At 42.6% G+C, this 26,420-nt stretch overlaps 1 protein-coding gene across 2 annotated transcripts in view; it reads right to left on the bottom strand.

Moving 5' to 3' along the window:
- The window catches only part of hip1 (huntingtin interacting protein 1), a 54,457-nt gene that overhangs the window by 9,188 nt on the left and 18,849 nt on the right, over window positions 1–26,420 (bottom strand). For both annotated transcript variants that reach the window (XM_080889717.1, XM_080889718.1), the window contains 20 exons: window positions 21,763–21,826; window positions 21,117–21,259; window positions 20,956–21,012; window positions 16,853–16,933; window positions 16,105–16,181; window positions 14,142–14,203; window positions 12,916–13,056; window positions 11,190–11,247; window positions 10,920–10,995; window positions 10,558–10,701; window positions 9,303–9,400; window positions 8,948–9,020; window positions 8,674–8,857; window positions 8,448–8,536; window positions 8,211–8,327; window positions 7,937–8,038; window positions 5,849–6,043; window positions 5,566–5,713; window positions 5,368–5,454; window positions 5,112–5,219 (listed from right to left, as the gene is read on the bottom strand). In XM_080889717.1, the coding sequence (XP_080745843.1) occupies window positions 5,112–5,219; window positions 5,368–5,454; window positions 5,566–5,713; window positions 5,849–6,043; window positions 7,937–8,038; window positions 8,211–8,327; window positions 8,448–8,536; window positions 8,674–8,857; window positions 8,948–9,020; window positions 9,303–9,400; window positions 10,558–10,701; window positions 10,920–10,995; window positions 11,190–11,247; window positions 12,916–13,056; window positions 14,142–14,203; window positions 16,105–16,181; window positions 16,853–16,933; window positions 20,956–21,012; window positions 21,117–21,259; window positions 21,763–21,826 (2,104 nt within the window). The remainder of the gene's footprint in view (window positions 1–5,111; window positions 5,220–5,367; window positions 5,455–5,565; window positions 5,714–5,848; window positions 6,044–7,936; window positions 8,039–8,210; window positions 8,328–8,447; window positions 8,537–8,673; window positions 8,858–8,947; window positions 9,021–9,302; window positions 9,401–10,557; window positions 10,702–10,919; window positions 10,996–11,189; window positions 11,248–12,915; window positions 13,057–14,141; window positions 14,204–16,104; window positions 16,182–16,852; window positions 16,934–20,955; window positions 21,013–21,116; window positions 21,260–21,762; window positions 21,827–26,420) is intronic.

Below are 26,420 nucleotides of genomic sequence, written 5' to 3'. Positions count from 1 at the left end.
TGTATGGAAGCACACACACCGAGTCAAAGCTAAGTGCTCCTCATTGATCCTTAGCCTCTGCAGCCTGTGGTTTTGACCCAGTGTTTAGGTTTTGTTTTTTTCTTTTGTTGCAGTAAAATAAGTGCTGGCCAGAACTCTATTATATTTGGGCATGTTTAGACTTGCCATCTCCCCGAGGGCGAAAACATTACATCTGCATGAAGTCAGCACTTTTGTTCTATTCTAGCCTGTTTTGGCTCACATTCTGTATTTAAAACACGACTAAAGAACTATTTGCGACTGCAATGTGAGTGTCCCGCCACACGATAAACAGACATACACTTAATGGTCACTTTATTAGGTACAGCTGTTCAAAAGCGCAAGTTAACGCATATCTAAATCATCAATGGACTTATGTGTGCAGACATGGTCAACATGAAGAACTGGGTAAAGAAGTAAGCTGTGGCTAAGAGGAGAGGGCAGCTGTCACTAGCTAGATCCATTTTCACACAGCTTTTCAGTGTCAGTGTTGTGGAAGGAGAAATATCAAACAGTTAGCAGGAAGTTAGCTCGCTAGTTTCTAGCGAGCTAACTTCATTGATGCAGCATGTTCTGGGAGATTTCTGAACAAATTAAAACGTACAGCTCTGCTACCACTTCTAACATAAATGAAGGCCGAAAACTAAACAGCAATGACTTCTGTAGGGTTACTGAAGTTGGGCTAGCTGGTATATAATGATGTGCTACGTGATCGCTAGCGACACAGCTATGTTACCATAAGATTAGCACAGTGAAACCAGTGGATGAACGCTAACTTTTTCCCACTCGATAGAAGTTGGAGCAGCTGCGAGAGGATTCAACATTAATGAATCAATGGTACGGAAAAGAGGAAGCAAGAATATTGAGTAGAGTAAAGTTTGACTTATCTGACTGTTTTGTTTCGCTTAATGCACCTTATGTATGAAAACAGGCCCGTTATCGACAGTGAGCCTTTCGGCCCGAAAAATACGGTATACCCAGTGTCCTGCACTTAAACATTCATTTAATATCACGTACACATATACACATACCCCCAAGAAGACACTGAGAAAAAATAAAGAATAACATTGAGACTGTCTCTTTGCCATAAGTCATTGTTGATTTTGTGTCTTCACTCTCCATCCCCTGCCAAGCTGCACCTGTGATTCTGCGGCTGCTCGCTGATGAGCTGACAGATAAGTAAATCTTTTCTTGGATCTTATCCTCTGCATCCAACATCATGGTTGTAAACCGCCATGAGTCTCCCATCAACGTCAAACTTATAGACTTTGGCCTCGCATGTCCTGCGTCTGCAGTGATGCCTGGTGACCGTGTGGAGACGGTTGGTTATAGTGCACCTGAAGTTATGCTTGGCCTTCCTTACAATGAAGCAAGTGACATGTGGTCTCTGGGGCTGGTGGCTGTGGAGCCTGTACAGGCGTGCCACTCTACCCTGGAAATGAAGACTATGATGTTTTGAAATTCATCATAGAGACTCAGGGTCAGCCACCAGATCATGTTCTAGACTCTGGCGTGTACACTGAAGACTATTTCATTGAAGACAACGACAACCAACAGCGCTGGACATTTAAGACTGACCAGCAATTTCAGTACGAGACAGGATATGAGTCCCTGGAGACAAGATACATCAAACTGACGCGTCTCGATGACCTCGAACAAGTTATGATGTTTAGAAGAGGACCTGAAAATGGCCAACGTTTGTTTGTAAGCTTAATTAAACAAATGTTGGCCTTGGATGCACACCAGCGCATAACACCGTCGGAGGTTCTCCGGCATCCCTTTTTCAACCCTAAGAGTTCCCCTTGCATTGACATTAGTGCCGAAAGACCACAAAACCCTGTGGTCTTTCAGCACCCTTCAAACTTGAAATGCAAGAGATCAGAGAAAATCAACTGCAGTTTCCAAAACTCGGTTGAATTTTCAGCAAGTATTCGTACACACGTCAGCCAGCCCATCCTTCAGCTCAGATGAGCTTGAAATAGTTGAAGGGAGCATTTTGGGAAACCACTACAAGGTAGAGGCTTTCCTCGGAGAAGGGGGCTTTGGTATTGTAGCCAAATGCCGTGATACCAAAACCAACCAAGCTGTGGCTATTAAGGTGAACAAGAACCGCACTGATATTCTGCAACAGGCAAAAAAGGAAATTTTCATCCTGGAGCAGCTGAGAAGGTTGGATCCAGATGCCGCCAACATTGTTAAATGGAACGGCTTTTTCCTTGACAGAGAGCGGGTTTGCCTGAAATTTGAACTCCTAGATCAATGCCTGTGGACTACATAGGGGACCCGAATAACCGGTGTCTCCCCATAAGCGAAGTCAGGCCAATTTTAGGTCAACTCACAAATGCTCTGTCCCACCTGGGTTCTTTGGGAATAGTGCACGCTGACCTCAAACCTGGAAACATCATGGTTGTAAACCGCTATGAGTCTCCAGTCAAAGTCAGACTTATAGACTTTGGCCTCGCATGTCCTGCGTCTGCAGTGATGCCTGGTGACCGTGTGGGGACAGTTGGTTATAGTGCACCTGAGGTTATGCTTGGCCTTCCTTATAATGAAGCATGTGACATGTGGTCTCTGGGGCTGGTGGCTGTGGAGCTCGGTACAGGCGTGCCACTCTACCCTGGAAAAAAATATGATGTTTTGAAATTCATCATAGAGACTCAGGGTCAGCCACCAGATCATGTTCTCGATCCTGGCGTGTACACTGAAGACTATTTCACAAAAGACAACTACAACTACAACCAACAGCGCTGGACATTTAAGACCGCCCAACAATTTAAATATGAGACAGGATATGAATCTTTGGAGACAAGATACATAAAACTTAAACGTCTGGATGACCTCGAACAAATAATGATGTTTAGACGAGGACCCGAAGATGGCCAACGCTTATTTGTCATCCTAATTAAAGAGATGTTGGCCTTGGATGCACACCAGTGGATAACACCCTCTCAGGTTCTACGGCATCCCTTTTTCAGCCCTGGCCTCTCCAACAGGTTCCCAAGTATCAACACTGAAAAACCATACAGAGTCAATCTCCAGCATGGCATCTTCCACCCTGGACCAAAGTGATAAAAACACAAACTGGGGTTGGAAAAGGATATTAACAGCAAATTACACTGGAAATATTAGTTAAGCTGCTCCAATAATTATCACTTTGGCTTTTTTTTTTTTAATTTTCACTCCCCCCACCCCAACCAGTCGTGACAGAGGGCTGTCCCTTCCTGAGCCTGGTTCTGTCGAAGGTTTCTTCCTTTTTAAAGGGAGTTTTTCCTTCCCACTGTCGCTAAATGCTTGCTCATAGGGAATCTTCTGATTGCTGGGGTGGCCAAAACTCTAGGGGAACTAGTAATTCTTGTGAAAATAAAAAAAATAAAAAAGCCTACCAATATTCAAAGCAGAGCAGCGGACACCTTACCATCACATCAGTCCCTTAATCCGACCTAAAACACCATGTTTACAGAAATAAATTCCATACAAATTGGAAATAAATTGTTGTTTTTGATTGTTTATAAATATATAGTGCTACCCTTCAGCCTCCTAGTAGACATACCTGTGTTATAAATGTGAAACGCCTCCAATTTTCAGAAAAGTTGACCTCTGACCTTGAAGTCAAGGTCACTGAGATTTAAGCTTCACAGAGATTTTCAGTAGATGCAACCATGGTATTGATTTGAAAAATCGACACAGTCACAAACTTGGAAGTCCACAGCACCTCGCCATATACCAAAGATTAAGAGGTGTTTTTTTCTAGGTTTTTATAAAGATTACAAAACACAAATAACAAAAATGTCAACGCTATTTTGATGTTGTCTAATTTAGTGCAAAAAAAACAAAACAAACCCAAAAACTAATAAATAAAATAAATATATATTACATACATATATATATGTATATACTACATACTATAAAACATTTTAGTGGTTCACAATGGGGTCAATGAACAGAATGAAGGAAGTGAGTCATTTTTATATGACAATGGTGTGAAAAATCATTTTTTTGTATTTGTTTGTCACACTTAAACATTTCAGATCATCAAACAATAAATTTTTTTAATGTATAAAGAAAAAATCCTTTAACTGTCCAGTTTTCTTGATGTTATTATGCTTCTACCACTGGTTTGTCATTAATAAATCAGACTTTGATTGCTGCAGCAGAAAAAAGACGAATAGAAAATGGTGCAGATTTACACTTTACCTGAAACAGAGCAAAAGTGCTCTTTACATAGGTTAATGAATATTAACTAATATAGGCTAGATATTTGGACATTACTAGCTTCATTTGGGCCTTCTGAGCCATTAGTCCTCTGGCTTATTGGAATCTTGACTGTCTCCAGTTAGTCCAGAATGCTGCTGCAAGGTTTTTAACTAAGACACGAAAAAGAGAGCACGTTACACCAGTTTTATGTTCATTACACTGGTTTCCAGTACATTTTAGAATTCATTTTAAAATCTTGGTACTGACTTTTAAAGCTTTGAATTGTGATGCCCCTTTCTACATTTCTGATCTTTTAGAACCCCACGCTCCCTCTCGCAGCCTGAGATCATCTAATCAAAGGCTGTTGGTAGTTCCACAAACACGTTTTAAGACCAGAGGAGATTTTTTTTAGAGCAGTGGCCCCCAGGTTGTGGAATGCTCTCCCTCCATCATTACGTCGCCTTGAATGTATTTATTCTTTATAAAGCAGCTTATGGCTCATTTATTTAGATTGGCTTTTAATTAGATTTGATGATGATTTCACATCACTAAGCAGACAGTGACTTCACTGTACTCAGATGACCTCTACAGTCAACAGACCTCCATCCAATACAGCACCTTTGGGATGTGGTGGAACGAGAGATTCACAAATCTGCAGCAGCTGTATGATGCTGTCATGTCAAATCTCTGTAGGTTGTTTTCTGCACCTTATTTAAAGCATGCCATGAGGAATTAAGGCTGTTTTGAAGCAAAAAACAGGTCCAACCCAGTATTAGCAAGGTGTACGTAATAAAGTGACCAGTGAGTGTAAGGATCAGAACAGTTCAGATAAGTAAGGAAATGAAAATCTCCATAAACTGAAATCATCTCTCTGTACCTCTCACAGAGAACAATCTTACCGTCAGCCTGCTCCACAGGCACCATGTGGGAGGTGGCACTACCCTGAACTATGGTGTCGCCCACCAGGTGGCCAGACTGGGTCACTGCACGCACCAGCTCAGACACACCTGCACAAAACAGCAGAAAAAAGAAAGTAAAAATTATCACAAATATTCATCAGCTTTATTTAACAGCATTAACACAGCGTGATTTTAAAAGATAACAAATTACAAACAAATAACTAATTTTTTTCTTTCACATTCTGTTTCGTCTCACCCGTGTTGTCAGCCAGGAAGGCCACTCTGGTAGAATTTAATCTCTCCATACACTCTAAGGAGGCTTGACACCTGGATGCAAGGTAGTCTGCAGAGATGGAGCGACACACTTGATGAGCGCATGCACACGAACACGCTGCTACACAAAGAGGTGATGTTCACAGTTGCACTGCACAGAATCCACACGTCAGATTCTGACCTGCCGAGCTGGTGCAGCTGATGTGCGCCGGGTCGTCTATCTGAGCCAGACTGTCCTGGATGATCTTCTCCGCCTCCTCCACGGCGCCCTGCAGGCTGGCCCAACGAGCCGCTGCCAGCTGGCTCTCTAACGCCTGCTCCCTGCTCTCCTGTGGACAAACGCACACAGTCAAACTTACAAACATCGCAATCTGCACACTCAGAGCTGCTCGCGTCTCCCACGTGCTCGATTTAAAGTGACTAAAATTAAGAAGTTTACAAGGGGAGATGTTTGAATTCATCACCTTCTCATTGAGTTGGTTCTGCAGGGTTTCAGCACTCTTCACCCTGCTCTCTCTTTCAGTCACCAGCGAGCTTTGGACCCGCTCTAGCTCCTCCCCCCGGGCCGCAAGCTCCGCCTCCACCTTCGACAACGACTGGACCAGCTCGGCTTTCTCCGACTCCAACGCTGCCAGCTGAGTGCCGAGCACCTCGCTCGACTGTGTCGAGGAAATAAAACATGGAGGGATTACGAAACAAAAACAATGAAGTGAGAAGAACAACAGAAGGAAACGATTTGGATGGTCAGGATAATTCACAGCTGTCGGGATCAGGAAGAGCTCTGACCTCACTATAAAAACCCAAACACACACACAAAAAAACCCCACTTCATCTTTAACCACAATAACCATGTTGTCTCAGACCCCAGAGCTTTGGGGTTGACCTTTAAATAAAGGAACTCTGGGAATTTGTGGTTTTGTAATGTAGCTACATCCTCCTGTCTTTGGAGGAGAGCAGTGGAACTTGAGCCGAGTGCCTGCCCTTTTATTTGCAGGTAGATAGTGAAGTGTAAAAGCAGGAAAAGTTGAAAGACTTACAGCCTGGGTGCCGGCAGGTCCGACAGACAGAGGAGGAAATGAAGAAGAAACAGAACTGTTAGGCTTTTTAAAGCTGCGGTGTGAGAGCTGCTCATCGGGGAGAAGGAAAAATAAAGTGACAAGAGCGATAAAATGTGGGCTGTGGGAGCGAAAAGAACTGGAGAGAGGCGGAGGAGGACAGAAAGAGTGATGGAGTTGATAAGTGGATGCTGCAAAGAATAGGAAGTCAGGAGTGGGAGGCTGAGAGACGGATGAAAGGCACAGGGAACAGAGCATGTGCAGAGAAACGGTACAGTCGTCGGGGATCCTGAGGGTTAACAGCATGATTCAGGGATTTATTTATTTATGTTTAAATTACGCTTATCCCGTTATGAATTTTCCTGTAAATGATCTCGTTAGCTCCAGCTTTTTTTCTCCCCTCTGAAACATCCGTAGTTAAGATCCTGGAATGAAATGCTGCACTAATGTAAGGGACTAAATATCCGTGTTTCCATAAGCAGTTAATGTTTGTGCAAGATTTTTACCGCTCTCATCTCTCGCTCTCTCTTTGTTTTCTGCAACTTTTTCTATTCAGCTCAGCAATGACAAAAAAAACAACAAACAAACCGAGAGGCGAATAAGAAAAGAAACGAGGCGGTGAGGGGGAAAAAATGAATACATAACAATTGATTCTGTTTAAATTTCTCCACTGTGAAAATCGTTTTATTCAATCGCTGATGTCAAACAAACGAATTAGCATATCAATTCTAACACAAGCTGCGCTTTGAGCCTCTGAAGCGGTTCGCGTACAGGAACAGTCGTGATTAAGAGAGGAGACGATGAAAAAGAAATGGAGGGCGTGGATGATGGACGGGGACGGAGTGTGTTTTTATGGAGCGCGATTGTGACAGAAAAGCGGTTATTTATCTTTGAGTCATTGTCCGGGATGTGTTGTTACCATTTAAAAGTACTGTGTAAAAGTGTTGAGCATCCCTCATTTGTTTAATTCCAACAAGCTTTGCTATGAGCACCTTTATTAGAGATAAGCCTCGTTTTCCCCTGACAGCTCTCTGGGTCAAACCGGAACCAGCGTCTGATGAAAAACTGACAAACTTTCAGAAAGCCTGGAGAATTATTGCTTTAGATCACTTTACAAATGCCAAGAAAGCCTGACTCCTTCGAAGAAAAATCTGCAGATCTGAGGCTTGGTGTGCTCCAGGATCACAGGAGGATACCAGCTGTATTTAACTTTGTCCCTTCTCTGCTGCCAAGCTAGAGAGTGACTGAGATCATTTAATAATTGATGATTAGAATAAGAGTGTGTGGTGTCAGCGCCCCATTATAAGACTTTATACATAAAGATCACACAGGTCACCCATGTCATTAATCTTTTCGCACACTCTTGTGTTAGTTGGTGTTTTTATAGATTAATGTTAAAGGGCAGGGAGCGGGCTATAAATTAGTTTTGTAAGTTTTCACAGCAACTCCGGGATCTGGATTTAGGATCTGAGCGAAGAAAGGAGAGGAGAGGGAGACCTGCTGCGAAGAGGCCACGCTGGTCTTCAGGGAGTCCAGCTCTGCCCGGCTTGAGACCAGCTCTCTCTGGAGCTCCTGAAGATGCTCGAGCTGCTCCCGCTCCTGAGCAAGAAAAGCCCAAATTAAACTTCAGACATCTTAAAAACAACAGCCTGTTTGGTCACTTTGCGGCAGAAAAATCCAACTTTACCAAACTCTGCACACCATTTGGAGCGAAACCGTACTGCTTTCCGTACACGTTTGGCAGTGATGACCAAACCAGCCTCGTTCTCACCTGTCTGTCCGCCGCCTCCTGAGCGGCCTTCACCTTCTCCTGCATCTCTTTCCTCACCGCCTCCACTTCATCCTGTGCCGCCCGAGCTACCGTCATCTGCCGGGTCACCTCTGCGTTCTGCATACAGACACACAAAGAAACACTTGTAATTCAGACAGCAGATCCTCAGCTTGACAGAAATAAAGGACACGAGGAGGCCACTGCGATCTAAGGATCTCATGAAGTAGAGGGTCTCACCTTTCTCAGCAGGTCTGCGTGGCTCTGAACCAGCTCGGTGTACTTCTCCTTCAGCTTGGTGTAGCGCTGCTCGTTGGCCTGAGCTTTTCCTGGTAAAAGTCGCGTGAACACATACAGAGAGACACACACACAGCAGGTGAAGCGGCTATGTCAGATGACCATGACCAAAAATTCGACTCGTTGACTGAGTAGATAATGTGCCGGTGTAGAATAAACAAAGCCTTACTCTCAATCTCCGTTAGGCTTCTCTGCTCCTTCTCCGTGTCCTCCCTGACCCTCCGCAGGTCGTCCAGTTCGGCCTTCAGGAACTCGCTCTCTCCCACAGCCTGTAGCCTCAGGTGGCTCTGCTCGGCAAGCTCCGCCTCCAGCTCGTTGACTCGCCCCCGCAGAGCCTGGCACAACCGGCCGCTCTGGCAACGGACAGGAGAGAGGGGGAAAAGGTCATACGTTTTGTGAGGATGCTGCTCGGATAAAGTTAGGAAAAAAGCTGCTGTTTTTACCTCCAGTCTGAAAGACTCCAGCTCCTCTTTGAGGGCCTGGATCTCCCTCGTCAGCTGCTCGATCAGCCGGTCTCTGTCATTAACATCACAGATAAAAATGAATCTAATCTGATCTTACAAGATTGTTGTTAACATAAGCAAAACTTTAGCTATTTGGGGTACGATGGCACACGTGTGTCCTGGACTGTTAGAAATACTTGGCAATATTTGTCATCTCTGCTGCTCTACATAAAACTGGAGAACAAGATTCACACGGTACCATTCAGGCACCAGAGACATGTTTACGCAGCGCTTGGGCAATTTTATATACAATAAGTGTTTATTCATGTCACTCTGCTCCTGTAATGACACTCACTTGTCATCCTTGCGCATGCCGTTCTGACTGTTGAAGTTGAACGGGTCGATAGCAGCCGAGGTGCCAAACAGGTCGTCGAATTTTGTCTCCACAGGAGCCTGAAAAGGATAAACACACAAATCACATAGCAACCTAAAGTGAAACATGTCACCACTTTTTTTTTTACTTTGATAATTATGATAGCTCATGAAAATCCAGTATCTCTTGTATTTAGAACATTTCCTTTACAGTTTGTGTTTGTACAGTTTGGATTGTAATTTACTCAGAGTGTCTGATGGGCTAGTTCAGTACACGCAAGCACAATCATGGGGAGAACTGCTGACTTGACAGCGGCCCAGATGATCATCACTGACATCCTCAACAAGCAGGCACAGAAAGAGCCTGCAGAGAAGGAGCTGACTGAGGCTGTGGTCAGAGCACCACACGCTCAGACATCTTCAGGAAACCGATCCATTCCTAAAATGAAACCACTTGTCAACCAGAGACAGCACTGAAAATGTTTTACCTGGACTAAGGACATCCGCTGTGGTTCAAAGTATCTTTCCAGATAAAAGTAAATTGTGTATTTCATTTGGAAATCAAGGATCTAGAGTCCAGTGTGAGATTTCTGCAGTCTGGGATGATGTTGAGCGCTGTGTCACCTGCTGCTGTTGGAGGTGTTTGATCCAAAGTCAACACAGCTGTCTACCAAGAGATTTTAGAGCACTTTATGGAGAAGCCGACTTCACACGTGCCCACGGTTTGTCGACCTTTTCATTAGTGCACTCGATCGACCTGCCTGAACTGAACCGTACTTGGAGGTATTGTCAAGAGGAAGATGAGAAACACCAGAGCTAAAAATACTGACAAGCTGAAAGCTTCTGTCAAACCCTCAGTAACACTTCAGCAGTGCAACGAGCTGATCACGTCCATGTCATACCAATAATTTGCACCAAACTGTTTAAGGTTGGACCTTAAACAGTAAAACCTTTTTTTTTTTTTTTTTTTTTTTAAATTGATCTTATTAAATATTCCAATAAGCTGAGACACTGGATTTCATGTGCATCTGAAAAACAACATAATTAATACTATACAAACCAGATGTATACAGAGGAAATGCTTAGATAGACGACACATTTAAATATAAATCTATGCGATGCGGCAGAACAGCTCTACTGGATCCTATACGAGTTCACAGATGTTCCTAATAATTTGGCTGGACAAACAGATGGGCCAAATTTAAGAAGACAGCATCCAGAGCTGCTTATCTGGTTACCGGCAGTACGGGGACGTCCGTGTCCACCAGGTCGTCCGTTTCCACTACGTGCTCTGACTCCGGGGACGACGACTCGGCGGGGATCACGACCACGGGGCTGATGTGCTCCGACAGAGCAGATGCACGCAGGAAGTTTGGAGGGTTCTGCGACAATCAGAAAGGCACGAGGTTATTCTTTGTATAATGTCCTGGTTTCGTCAGGTTCATCACAGTGGAATCTATTTGCCTACATTTTCATGAAAGCGTGACATCACATTTCATTTTCAGTTGTGAAAAACGATGGGATTCAACAACAAAGATAAAAGCTTTGAACTGAAACTTTTACACGTTTAGGTGTGGTTTAAATGCGCGTAAGTCCTCACCTCAGGCAACTGTGGGATTTGAATCAGCCTCTTAAAATACTGCAGGTTACTGGAGCGATAAAACAGACTCTTTAGCCTGAAAGCAAAAAGGGGAGAGATATAAAAATGAAAAAGAGGAAACGGGAAAACCTCACTGAGAAAAGCAGACAGAGCAAAAAGGTCTGACACTAAAAATTCATTCAGCACGGTAACAAGAGCTCAGAGAAACTGTGACCAACTCTGTGTGTGTGTGTGTGTGTGTGTGTGAGACACTGAAAGTGAACTTCATACTTCTTGAACTGTTCCTGGAAGCGATCTCTGTGGCCCTGGAGAGTGTCAGCTGGAAGGCCTGCGTGCACACAAAGACAAGTGGCCAGGAATTACTTACAGACAGGTAGATCAGGATACTTTAAAACATGTCTGACTGCATACACATACGGGGGGATTTGATTAAGAATACTTCAGAACTGCAAATTTCCACATCTACCTTTCCAGAGAGTAAGAAAAAGGCTTTTTGAAACTGAGCTGCTGGTTAATTTTTTTTTCCCAGTGAGGCTTTGAAAATTTTCATGAGCCCGAGGGGTTCTGAGGAATCCATCAATTCAGAGAGGAGAAACGCATCTCTCAATCTTTGAAGATAACTGTCAGAGATTTTAAGTATGCACACATCTGAGGAATATTAAGAGCCAAAGGTAAGGCTAGAAATCCTACAGCTAAACCCAGTGCAGTTCAGGAGACACAGGGCTTCATCAGCTTGTACTTAAGTGGTGCTTACGAGTGAGACCTTGAATACAAGCCCATACTACAGTATTTATTCGTCTGTGATTTTACTATTGTAGGCAAAATGATGATGTCAAATATTTGAGGTATAGTAATGTTCAAAAGTGTCGAGCCGCCCCACATTTCTTTATACTTTTCTTGGAAAAGGTGCAGTGACTTATTGAAGCGGGCAAACAAAACTGCATTGGGAGTGTGTTTGGGATGATTATCATGCTGAAAGTTGAAAGTGATGCCAGTAGACGGATCAACTGAAGGTCCAGATGCATCACTCAGGTCCTGTGTCAGGTCTTTTTCCTATTTCTTAAAGATGTGACTTTCAGATGCTGTTTATCTGCTGTAGATAGTTTTTTTAGTCTTTCCCTTTCTTCTTTTGTCCTGCATCTGTTCAGTTTCCTCAAATTTGTTTAAGGACACATTGCACACCACGCTGAGATATGCCAAGTTTCAGACTAATAGCTTTTTGAGAATTGCCTTGTTGGTGCAAAAATGCTATTTTGTGGAAATTGTTACCAGCAGTCTGTCACAAAAATGTTTACAAAGTGTGTAAAGACATTGGGTCTTTGTTAGGTTGTCTGTTACGTGTAGACACAACACTGGTCCATCCACTGATCATTCGACTGCACTTGAATGAGTCACAAGTTAGTGTTAAATGGCTTAAGCACATCTGTGCTTTAGACAGATGTGATGGCAATGACTACTATTTACCTTTAGCAACAAATTACAGAAGCATTAAAAAAAATGGCAGTTTTGTTCATCGCTAGCTGCAGACCTAATGTTGCTGTTGTGTTTGTTGACCAGTTTTGAACATTAAAAACAATTAACATTAAAATAAAAATACAATTATGATTGAAACTGGTCAACAAACACAGTGAGACTAAGTCTTAACCACATCTGATTAAGCCGAGGATTTGCTCTCATAAGCTAAGGTCAGAAAACCATAAACAACATATAGGATTAAAAAAAAAAAAAGTTTCAGAGTAAGGCCCGTGTTTATTTTCCTGCACAATCTCAACTAATAAAAAAATGGAAATAATCAGTTATCACCATGGACGAAATCCTACTTTAGCTAGACATCAATAAATGCAAATCGGCCCAGTCTAACAAGGGATTCCAGTCACTTCAGTGATATTCAAAAACTGCACAATATTTGCATTTAGTAACGACAACACTGAGCACCGCTGCAGTTATTGAGCCTGCAGCCGTGTGTGTGCTCGACCAGCAGGGGTGTGTGACTCACATGAGTGCAGCTTAAACAGCAGCTTGACGGTGTAGTCATACAGGTGGCTGCAGTCGAGGATAACCTGGATGAGGGGGGCCAGACGACACTGACCCGCCGCCGTCACAGAGACCGACCGAGACATGTCTAGAGAGCTGAACACTGTGAGGAGAGAGACGGTCAATAAATGCAGACCCAAAAATCAATGCACACACATACACACATGAGCATTAGTAATTATTGCAAACAGTGGGAGACTCATCGATCATACATGTTTCATGACTCAATCAACTCGTGCTCTTCATTTTACTGCTTCTGCCACAATTAACTAATAAAGTGTCTGAGAGCAGCACACGGCTCACTCTTGCTGCACTTAAAGGTTTTAAGTCACGCAGAGAGAGAGAGCAGCAACCTGAACACTAACAGGATTGTGTGACTCGCTGTCATTACGCCCCCCTCTTTCATTTCCCTGCTGCCCTGCTCACACTATCCCCAAAGTCAGCCGCTGAGAGCCTATGTGTAAAGCTGAGGTGTGGTTTCCTGCTTAGTCACAGCGTGCACACACACACACATGCACCTAGATGTCTGGCCTCTTCACCCCCAGATGACGTGATGCTTTTTAGAGAACAGACCACATGAGGAAGCTGACGACAGCATAAGAGATTTGGGTGCAACCTCGATTTTTATTTGTCAAAACACGACATGTGATCGCCAATGTAACGAAGAGATATGATTTAGGCTTGGGAGCAATATTAGGAGTGAAGTTGGGGACGAGGGTTTGATAACATCACCAGGATGTTGAATGAAAGCCATGATAAATAGATACCAGAATGTAATTTCCTCCTGATCATTCATAAATGGAGGCACGCAGCCTTCCTGGCATTTCTTCTGAGCTCCTGGTCACATCCCAGCGCTCTATTTTTAGCTCGACCCACACTTCAAGAGACATTAACCTGGGATGACTCACCCAGACAACAAGGGGGGCTAAAATATAACATGAATCCACAAACAGCCTGGCAGTAAACTGAAACAGAAGAGGTGGAGCTCTGACGTGACATATATATATATATCATGACATCATCTTTATTTCTGCGCACCATTGTGCAGAGACCTCCGATCCGTCAGACTGCGTATTCCTGTCTGTGAAAGTGTGAACTTGGATGCATTCATCTGTGGGTGTGTGAATGTTAATGCGCACGGTTTCAGATAAGCACAGCTGGCAGCGCAGTCAGACCAGAATAACTTACCACCCAGGAAGAGGTTGAGCTCACACTCCAGGTAGTCAAACATCTCTACGGTCAGCTGGAAGCTACAGGACAGGAGAGAGACACGCAGAGCTCATTTAAATAGAAATGCTAAACTTAAATAAATAAACACTCTGAAAACACATCAGATCTCATGCTGGATGTCTACACCGATATGGACTGGATAATCTGTTAGCAACACAAGGATGCCACATCATTAGATGGAAACAAAAAACATTATGCCACAGGGATTTTATCGAAATGTCATTGTAGAAACTCATAACGGTGCTCGTTAGTTTGCTTGTTTGCATGCCTGACAATGTTGAGGCTCATAAAGATGATGGATGGCAGAGGTCTCCTCTCAAATCTGGACCAGGGCATCACTGAGCTCCTGGCCAGTTTCATGTGCAACCTGGTGGCATTGAAACATAACGTCCCCGAGGGTTTCTATTGGATTTAGGTCAGGCAACCATGAGGGGCAGCCAATGGCATCAGTTCTAACATACTCAAGGAGATGCCTGTATACTCTCACCACATGACGCCGGGCATTGCCATGTACCAGGAGGAACCCAGGACCCACTGCACCAGCGTAGGGCCTGACAATGGATCCAAGGTTTACTGATACCCAATGGCGGTGTTGTTGTCATGGATACACCTCCTCAGGCTATCACTAACAACACAGTCATGCTGAATGACGTTACAGGCATCATAATGTTCTCCACGGCTTCTAAAGACCCTTTCATGTCTGTCACATGTGCTCAAAGCAAACCTGCCAATTCTGGTATTCTATGTCAAATTCCAATTGGACTCCACGGTGCTGGCAGTGAGTACAGGACCCTCTATAAGTCCTGATTGTTTGGTCAGAGACATTCACACCAGTGATCTGCTGGGGGTCATTTTCTAGCTCCGGCAGTGCTCATCAGGATCTTCATCGAACAAAGGAGCAGATACAGATACAGGTCCTGTTGATGAGTTAAGGACTTTCTACGGCTCAGTCAAGTTCTCCTAGAGTAACTTTCTCATGGAATCTCCTCGAAACAGCAAAACCCAAAACAAAACAAAAAGCCCAGAAAGGAATAGTTATGGGCAAACTATCCTAAATGAAGTGTTTGACAGCTCTTTCATGTCTTCCTTTTGCCCGTGTTAATTCGATCCATGTGGCTCGCAAAAACGAATAAAAGACAACTGAAACCTCTCTGCGTCCATGAGATGGCTCTGACACTGATATACACGCCTCAGATTACAACATCGATGGCAAATCTAACAAATGGGTACAGAGCACTTGTAACATTAGATTTCTTTTAACCTACAGACGAGTGTTTTCCTTCTTTTACACACTTCTTTCCATTTCTTCTGATTTTCCACAAACTTTTGCTCTTTTTTTGGGAGAAAATATCAAACAAAAACATGTCTGGTTTATTACTATCAAAGCATTAAAGAAGCAGATACCGATCCAGGACTGTTGGCTTACGTGACCATCTCTTTCCGGATCGGGAGCATATCCAGGCACTTCCTTAGCCACCATTTATTCCTAATATGTCTCCTATTGAACATCAAAATGTTCATCAAAGGCCAGCCACAACCAGTAACCACTGCACAGCTGCAGCCTGCACTCATCCAGGAATGCAGAGCAATCTCTCAACAACAGATCCGGACACTTGTGCAGTCCATGCACAGATGGGAGACTGCTTGCATCATACTGAGTGGAGGCTATACCTCAAATGAAACATCTTCTGTAAACGTGTTAAAGTGTTAGTATGTGTCAAAGTAAAGAACAAGCCTTTTGGTTATCCCCATGAACAGCCACATATTATCCGTGTGCGACTGTCCAGTAACAACTGAAGGATTTTGCATTTCACACTTTTGCTCCACAAAGCTGAGAAAAAGGCAACGCTGCCAGCACAGCGGTCCTGTCTGCCAAACAAAAACAATACGAGCAGCCGAAGCAGCGACTCGCCACACTCACAAGTTGTTGACGTCGTTCTCTCCCGCCTCGTCGAGCTGTCGGTTTGACATCTGAAGGTTTCCTGGAAAACGAGGGTTCTGAAAGACAAAGCAATGTAAAAGTCCTGATTACGGTTATATACCAGACCAATCTGATGGTTGTAAAAAGCAATGTGCTATTTAAATTAAGATTCATTAATTAGTCTGAGTACTGTGAGTCAAATAAGTTGTACGAGCGGTTGGAGATGAGGGAAGGGAGACCGGACAAAAGATACAAATGACAAGGCTTTACTTTGAAACACCCCGTGAGTATTTCACACTATTTTGTACTTTCACCCTACTACTTTTACTCGATTACTCCATTTAAAAACATGTAGTGAAATAGCAATGTCAATCTACGTGTAGTGATCCATTTTTAATAGAAACAACTGATTAGAGCAATTGTTAGTAATACTGAATTAATATGCATACTAGCAGGCATGCATCATATGCATGTTTGCCACTTTCCAGGTGAAAATCCTCAACCTTGGCAAAAAACACCCAGACCTTCTGGGACAGCACCGGCACTGTATTCTGGTCCCTCCTTAACTCTACTCAGATGTCTCATAAAAAGCTACACTACAGATTCTTGGGAGGCCATTAGTGTAAAAGCTGGAATTTTCTCTGAAGCCACCCGCAGAGACCTGCTGGCACTAAAAGGAGAGTCTGAGACAAAGATAATGAGAGACGAGGGAGAGTGGTGATGGGTTTTATAGGTCAGGCCAACTCACTTTGATGTGAAACTCCATTTTGGTGATGAGCAGTTTGAGGTAGATGCTGCACAGCTTCCCGTAGCCTTCACTCAGGTGACCCTGATGTAGAAAGACAGAAGAGGAAGTGAAGAAATCCAAGGAAACAAAGGAGAAACAGTTTCCCCATGTCCTTCCTTCTAAAGGTCACGGTGTCCCTGTGACCTTTAGAAGGTCTCACAGTGTACGGGTGAATGCAAAAACCCAGTTGACAATATCTCTAGCCTGTGAGTGAGGGTGGTAATGACATAACAGGAAAGAAAGAGGCCACAACCTTTGTCCCACTGACCACGCTTCCTGTATCCTCCTTCCTACTGACATCAGCAAAACTGAGTTAGTGTAATAAGGAATATCTTAGACCTCCACCCCAGTCGCTGTTGCTCAATTAATCACTTAGGAGTGTCTCTTGAGATTTTTGTGGCTAAATGTATTGCAGTTGACACGCTTGCATTTCATCAGAGTCACCGGCATCAATATAATGAAGAGAAATCTGCTCACTTCTATCAGTGGTTCCCAGCATTTTCCATCCATGCCCCATTCAGATGGACAACACTGCTTCATCAACACTATAGTACATATATCTGTATATGTTATTTGGGTGTACATTCAGGATTATTTAGCCTAATGTTTAAGCTGTTATGTTCCGTTAACAAGAATTTTAGCTAACAGTTTATTCACACTTTTTTTTGGCTTCCACTTTCATCTATTTATTTATTTAATCTATTCATTTATATATTTGTTTTATGTATATATTTGTTCAAGTTGGATAGCAACTTGAACAGCTCTTGTAACTTGTTAGCTCACTATAACTGTTAGCTAGCTATGACAATTGCCAGATTTTAATGTAATACTTAGCTATTTATGTCATTTTAGCTGTTAACCCCCCCCCCCCCACACACACACACACGCAAGTGAAAATTGTGAGTTATTCCTGAGTCGAAACTTGGTATGCAACTTGCTAACCTGCTAACATAAAAATGTGAGTTGCTGAAGGTAAAATAGTTTTTCTTTACGGATGGAAACAGGCTTTAATCATTTATCCATTATGTTTAGCTGACTATTTCATTTGTTTATTTATACAATTAGGTAATCGTTTAAATTGCTTGTTAAAACTTCTGTTTTTTTTCTAAAAACATTTCTTTAGCTCTCTCAGTTATTGAGCCATACCGTTAGCTAGCTAAGATAAATTTCCAACTTTCAGTCTAGTTAAGTTTAGTTACCTACTTCAACTATTAACCAATTAGGTTGCGCTAACAATGTAATGTATGCATACAGTTAATCATTTTTACTGCCCATCTAAACCTTTATGTTTATTATCTACATAATTTAACTCATGAGGCATATAGTTAGCTAGCTATGACAATTTACAACTTTTAATGTAATACTTAGCTATTTATATCATTTCAGGTGTTAACTGTGTAAGTTTGTTTCTGCCACTGAATAATAATTTAACTGTTGAGGCACACAGTTAGCTAGCTATGACAATTTTCCACTTTTAATTCATTACTTATCAACTTATCTTAATAAAATAATCTCTGCATTTATAATGTCAGGAAACAATTTTCATCCATGCTTTTCTAACCAGTCAGATATTTCTTGTCCATTTTAATCACTTGTGTTTTCTTTCGGTTGTTATTGGTTAACTAAAGGCGCAGTAACACTAACAGTGGTGCTCAAACCTATTCAGGTCAACTAAATTATTTATTCTTTTAATGCATCTCTGGCTTCCTACAAGATACCTGGAGAGGGAAGTCAGTGGGGTGGATAAATGCAAATATTATCAAATGACATTATTGTTTTTTAACTACACCACCAAGACTAAACGCATGTCAGCACAAATCCCCCAAACCAGAACGACACCAGCCTCGGTGACATTACTGTTTCATGAGGGTGGTAGATGATGCAACATGAGCTCATGTGGCTTTTGTCCATTATGTCTGTCACTACACCCTGGCAGCAGGCTACCAACAAATGATGATGAATATAATCTGCTATGATCACCACAGCAAAGAGGACAGTTGGCAGCCGTACTCTGCTAATGAACAAAATCCAAGTAAATCAGCAAAAATTGCACCTGTATATGTTAAACTCCTAGAAAGATCATTTTAATGAGTCAACACCCACCTGGACAGCCTGTTAATGCCTTTTTAGTGAGTGCCTTCACCTGGCCTGAGGTTCGCTACACAAGTTTATTCCATGTGAACTTAATCTGGTGCTTAATCTGACATCTCGTAAAAATAGCCTGAGCACTATATGTCTAATAACTCTGCCGCCTGTTTATTTACTGCTGCGTTATTGTTTCTGTGGCTTTCTTGGTCTCTCAACATGCTTTTAAAAAGAAAATAATCTACTCTGAAAGCACTTTAAGCTCTGCTGTAATTCAGGAAGTAAAGCGAAAAAGCTACTGCCTCCGTAAATTAATTGACAGAATTTGTTTTGTTCATTTACCGAGCGCCTCTACAGTACTATGCACTTCTGCACACACAACTGCGATGCCAGAATAAAGGGCATAATAATACACAGTATTTCGTGTCTTCACATAACAAATGCAGTGGTCCCACAAGCCACTGCCAAGCTGCACGATAATGCCAAGCTGTCAGAAAATCATGCAATCACAGAATGATTTATAACATTAATTACTGTAACTAGAATTTAATGACACTTAAAGGCAATAACAATAAGGCATCCTTCATATAGCTGCAAAAGACAGTTTGGTTGTACAAAACTGGTTCAGTAAAGATAGATCACATCTCTTATGACGACAGCTGTAAATATTACTGGAGAGTAGCATTGCTGGTCACCACAGCAGATAGCTCGGCATATTTGATTTGGCAGATTTCTAAACTGGATGCCCTTCCTAACAAAACCTCAGAGTGATGTGTGTCTCCACCCGGTATCTTTCACATGCTAGGCATATGTGTAACCACTACACTATGGAGCCACTGTAAATACAGGAGTAACACCCCAGGCTATACTGACTAGTTTAAATGGTCACATTTTAGTAATGAGTATGTTTCATTCGTATCATGTTTTATTCAATTCCTTTTTAGTGTTACAATAAAGTAAGGACTAAAGAAGATTACCGTATTTTTTGGACCATAAGGTGCATTAAGCGAAACAAAAGAGTCAGAGAAGTCAAACTTTACTCAACTCATTCTTCTTGCTTCCTCCACTTCTGTACCATTGATTCATTAATGTTGAATTCTCTCGCAGCTGCTCTATTACCGTGTTGTCGCAGTATATTAATGACTAACCTCGTATTGTGGATGGATTATCTCAGTTGTTCTGACTGAAGTTTGGTCCCTTTACAGCATCCTGCCAAGCGATTGGATTTATCCTTAACCATCAGGAACCCTCACGTTAACTTTTATCCAGTGGAAAAAAGTTGGCGTTCATCCTCCAGCTTCACTGTGTTTATGTTATGCTAACATAGCTGTGTCGCTAGCGCTCACGTAGCACATCATTATATACCAGCTAGCCCAACTTCAGTAACCCTACAAACATCACTGCTGTTTAGTTTTCTGTCTTCATTTATGTTGGAAGTGATAGCAGAGCTGTACGTTTTAATTTGTTCAGACATCTCTCAGTCAGAACATGCTATATCATGTTTAGGTGGAAATTAACGAGCTAACTTCCTGCTAACTTCTAAATCTGTTAAATTTAATAAATTCTGTTTTCATGGATGCCTGGATGTTAAACTTAATTGTTACACCTTGTAAAGCAGCAACGCTGATCATTTTATTAAAGATGAAATAATTTAGACAGTTTTTGACTCTCAGTGATGCTGCAGTGTTCGTTTGACTTTGGGGCCTAATGGGGACGGAGTTTTGGACCCAGATTACTCCACAAGGCTCCTGACTACGGCAGCCGTTCTAAAACATTTTTTGTCAGATTTTTCTAATGCCGTGTATCACATAAAATCGTATCGAGGTCAGTAAGCACAGCCAGAATTCATACATAAGACAAACTGGATTATAAGGCACACTGTCAATTTTTGAGAAAATTAAAAGATTTTAAGTGTGCCCTGTAGTGTGGAAAATGCAGTAAATGAGACTTATGACTGTGTGAGATGACATAATCCTTACCCACATCCTGCTCATATCAGTTAAATCAGCCTTGTTCCTCATGGAGTCCTTTATCACCTGAAGAATCAACAATGGAAACAAAGAGAGGGGAAACATCCTTAACATTGAGTATCAGAACACAGTTACAATAAGAGGGAGACAAAGTTTTCGTGTTTACGTACGTTCGGATGCCCGTCCCGCAGCAGCTTGTGGAAGACATGGCAGAACTTCCAGCAGAGCACGGCGTTGCTGGAGAGAGGAAGCCGGTTGACTGCCGCCCAGAAGGTGTGGGCACCTTTCTCATGATGGGTCCCCAAGATGCAGGGTGAGAGCGGCAGTCAAGGATCACAGGCTTACAGTGTTTGTGTAGCCTGGCGGAGCCTAAGTATTTACCAATCTCAATACAGAAAACTCTTATTTTAACATTTGTTGCATCTCCTTTGTGTGTGAATTTTTTTTAATGATCTCTTTTCTGATGTTTGAGGCCTTTGCTTAGCTCCGTCTCTGTGCAGGATGTTAGATGTTAGCAGTTTGGTGCTTTTTAGTCTGTCTGATAAAACAGAAATATGTCCGTCTAGCCTTCCATTTGGTTTTACACATGACTAAATTAGCTGTGCAGCAGGGCCATGTGCAGACGACGGGGTTACACAAAATTAGCTGTTTTGCACCAACACAGCCCTCCAGCTACGGAAGGATGATTTTGCACACACAACAAAGTCAAAACAAATGCTCTTCCTCTCCTCAAACACTCAAACAAACACACACACACACACACACACACACACACACACACACACACACACACACACACACACAATGTTAGGATATTCCTGGCATGCTTCTCTTTGACAGCGACCTCCTGTGTGTTGATGGCCTTGTTGATGCTGACAGCCTGTGAAGAGGAGTAAAGAAAGGGCAGAAGAGAAGAGGGGAGAGAAGCAGAGGAAATAAATCAGCCCACAGCTTTTTTACTCACAGCAAAAAAAACAAGTCAAGTTTTTCATTTTAAAACTTGACATCCTTCCACCTTTCAGAAAGTTGCCTTTTCCCTTTTCTAACCACCTGGGGAATGAGAGGCAGTCCAGGTTTTTTTATAACGCGCTGATTGACCCATTTTCTGCAGAGTTGGTATTCAAGGCAGCAGCTGAGAGGCCTCCTCTCTGCTGCTGAGGAGGATCTACAGCCTCGAAAGAGACGCGTGTGCTGCCAAATCTCAGCATGGAGTGCAGTCGGCAAGTTAAATTACAGACATGTGACAGAGCATGTAAGAAGGGCCGAAACGGCGCAGGTGCTTTTTTTTTTTTTTTTTTTTAAATTCTCCTGCGTGTTTGTGTTAATTCACAGGATTAGATGTCATCATATATACAAACAAAGCAGGAAACAGTTGCAACATCTGCAGAGGATAGAGGCCGGACAGAAAACCACCACGGACTACTCTTCAGCAAACATAGTTAACATTAAGACTGTAACCAGACAGATTTAATGAGACGGCACCAGCAACCAGACACGTGCGGATAAGCAGGGGAGCATCTGTCTGTGCTATGACATCTACTGTACTGAGGAATGTTGGCCAGACTGAACCTGAAGCTCCTCCAACTTCAGCTCAAATTTTAAGAATCATCAGAGATGAATTACAGAACCACCAGAACACACTGGAATGACTTTTCACTTCTGCTCTAACCCAGTGTGACACAGTCACAAGGCTGAAAATGCTGCCACCGGTAGCTTGGATGGTGTTAGTTTGGCAGTTTTTGTGGGGATTTCTGGTTGTGCTATGGCACGCTATTAGCTTTCAGCAGGTACTATGGACACTCCCTCTCATTCTTAAACTACCCTTTAGATAAAAGCTCATGGTTCAGGCCATCATTTAGATATGCTGCTGTGGGCCCCCCCCATTTTCCATGCATTTCTTTGCTACAGCCAATTACTTTTTGTTCTCTCTCTCTCGCTGTGGCCTACCTTTGTGCAGGCTCTACATGTTTCAGGTCTGCACTTCCTGGCCCACCAAAGTGGCGAGTATACCTTCTTAGCTGAGGCAGAAGCCACCAATCCCGAGTGTGGCTTAGTTTGGGGTTTCGTTTCAGTTGAAAGGGAGTCGTTTCTCTCAACTGTAACTTTCTATACAGGATATTTTTGGGTTTCTTTCTTTGTAACATAGGAAGGTGAAAATGAGGCATACTAAACATGCTCTAAGATAACTTATATTACGAACTACTACAAAATTAATAAAGTGCTATTCAAAGAAAAGCATTAAAAACACAACCACTATTTAATAAAACAAAGCCTGGGTGTCCAGCAATGCTTGCAGATTGTGAGGCTGGACTTTGCACAGCATAGCTTAAAAGCTAATGGTACCATGCTAACATGCAAATAATAAATAAGATGAAAAATTCCTCATTTATCCCATATTTGTAAAATTATTTTGTTACAGCCATCAACCGTAATAACATCAACAGCAGTAGTAGTAACTCCTCACACACAATCAGGGGCTCACCAACCAAACCTCATCTATATCAGGTATTGTGACCTCATTGTGTTGCCTAACAACAGCCTACCAATGGGCTAGAATGGCCATTGTCACATTACCGCACCTGCATCCTTTTAATTTCAACACAATACACATTTGATTTACAGGCACCAAAGTTAAATCAGCCGTTTTATTATATTATAAAGTCATCACATGTCTTAGCAACCACCTAACAACAGACTAAAACTAAACACCCTGGTTCTTACTTGACCGCGCAAAGTGCTTTATACAACATGCCTCATTGACCCATCCATATGCGCACTTAACAACACATCGGAGAGCAACTTTGGGGTTCAGTACCTTGCTCAAGGACACTTTGGCATGCACTCTGGAGCAGCCGGGGATAGAAAGACCAAACTTCTCAGTAGTCAATCTAATTTGCATTAGACCTTCTTTACCTCCTGAGCTACAGCCACGCCAAATAAGTGCAGTAGCTTGAGTAATAGTAATAAAAAATTAAATAAACAGGGATAATAATTGATCTCTGTGCCAGACAGATATATTGCGTTACACAGACTGAAAGCACGAGGTATAAAACATTTCCTACATCCAGCCTCGTTTGTTTTCATCGTTTTAGTTTTATTTGTTAGCAGGAAAACACTTGCTCATTGAAAATGAAGTTTACAGTTTGAGTCTGAGTGGAAAGCAATTCGTTTTGTAGGCGCCTGGTCAGAAACCAGAATGTTGAAATGATCCAGAAATGAAAAACAGGAACTGAAATGATCACCCAGCGATGGCGCCAGAAGAAAAGCTAAAACAGAGTTTATAGCACCAATGATTAAAGCGATGAGGCAGAATTAGACATCTCATTCTTTCATATCCTCTATGCTAAATTTCCCAATTTCCCACAATGCAATATGACCTCAACGTTACACACTGGCTAATTTCGTCATCATTCGACTGCCTGACGCATCAGCAGGTCTTTTTTTTTTTTTTTTTTTAACTCTACCCCTCGCCAGTGCTGATCTACGAAACATAACCTGACTCATAACCGGTTTTGTGCAATCAAGTTCACTATTAAAATATCTTCACGTATTTGGTGGCGCCTTCTGCGATGTGGAAACTGGCCAGTGGACTTCCTCTTTGACTCAGCCTGTGGAGATCACCGATATGCGGACATTTTATGATAAACCATTTAACACCTGCTGAGAAATTTCCGTACACATTTTACTTATGATGAGAAAAACAAATAAACATCAGAGATCGCTGCATTTATTTGGATTCATCCTCTGAGGAATATCTGAACGGTCCAATAGGTCGTTTATTAATCAGAAGGTCAGCGGTTTCATCCCTGGCTTCCCTTCGTCTGCATGTAGAAGTACCCTTGGGGAAGATACTCATTTGTCGCCTGGAGTAGTAAGAAAGTACCTTGAGGGCTCAAACTGTGTAGGAAAGATATATTTGTGGCCCATTTACATTTGGACTGACAGAAATTTGCATCCATAGATACGTGCATGAAAAGTTCAAAAGCCTTCTAGCTGTTGTGTGAAAGTTTTCACGATGCTTTTAGGTTATGTCAGCTGGCAGCCGACCAAGAAAAACCCGCAAGTACAAATAAATATAAATCTTCTAGAACACACATTGCTTCAGAGTTTTTCAGATAGTTTCTGTGAAGGCGAGGTGACGTGAAGCAGCATCTGGCTGACATTAAACACGAGGGGAAAACAAAACCGGGAAAAGTTCTACATCCAAACAGCTGACTCAAACGGAGCCCGAAATGCCGGTCTTCCGCACACACGACCAAACAGGGCAGCGTATCCTGCCGCTATCATTTGCAGGGTGTCTCCAGCAGAGAGCGAGGAGAGCGATGGGGATGGGGTCAGCAGAGGACGGGAGGCCTGTTTCATAATCTCACTTCCCACAGATGTTCGGAGTGCGCTCCTCCTCTTCCAGTATGTGAGCTGCCGGGACTGGAAGTTTACTGCGAGGAATCGGAAGAGGAGGAGGAGGAGGAGTGGGGTAGAAGGAGGTTGGAATGGGGAAGGGAAAGGAGAGATGAAAGGAGGAATGATCTGGGAGCAGGGATTTCTGTCAGTCTCTTTAGGAAAATTTTAAGATCTTCTCTGTGTCGAGCTGACCTCGGTGAATGAAAGGCTCCATATCTTCTTAGTCTGTCTCTGTGTGATCTTGCAGATACACCACATGTTGATGTTCGAGTTATCTTCTATTGCACAATGTTCTGACAGCATCCTGTGACTGAGCTTGACAGATAACTAGACTATAAATATTCTAGGTTTACAGCGAGTTTTATTTAGCTTTGGAAAGACAACCTGGGTGTGTGCACCTCGATCTACTTCAGATTTCCACAACGCTACCTGGTGTCGCAGACTGCTGAGAAAAAAAATGCCCGAGAGAGCCCATCTAGAAAGTATTTTCCTTCTAGCCACAATCCTGAAACAGATGACGTTTGGATCGGAGAAGAAGAATGTGGGTCTGGCTTGTCAAAACAACGGCAGACAATAGACCGCCACCTCCACACGCGCCATCACTCTGAGTGACATATCAGCAGCAGCGAAAGCAAGCAGGCAGGCAGGCAGGCAAACACAAGTTTACTGTTGAGAAAAATCTAATTTATGAGTTTGGTTCAGTCACAGGAGTGATTCAGTGATCATGAGAAGACGAGGAGGAATTCAGGAGCTGATTGCCGCACGCTTTCTTGTTTTTTAAAAGGTTAAAGGTCGGCGCCGGATGTTTGCATCCTGACACGCACCGCTGGATATGATCTAGAAAAGCGTACGCGTGAAAACAGCCTGTGTCTGCTGATAGAGTCCACAAAAGGAAGGCCAGTGAGTTATGATCAGTCATGTGCTTTAAAAAAAAAGAAAAAAAAAAGAAGTTAGACTTCCTGTTTACAAATAAACCAGAAGGTCTGACGACAGGATCTGGAAATTTATGGGAACTTTATGATTACTGGAATACTTTTCTTTGTTTTGTTTTTTGTTAAACAACCCTGAAGATT

Source organism: Rhamphochromis sp. 'chilingali', assembly GCF_963969265.1.
Source record: "Rhamphochromis sp. 'chilingali' genome assembly, chromosome: 8".
Lineage (NCBI taxonomy): Eukaryota > Metazoa > Chordata > Actinopteri > Cichliformes > Cichlidae > Rhamphochromis > Rhamphochromis sp. 'chilingali'.
This window is presented reverse-complemented; position numbering and strand designations above follow the sequence as displayed.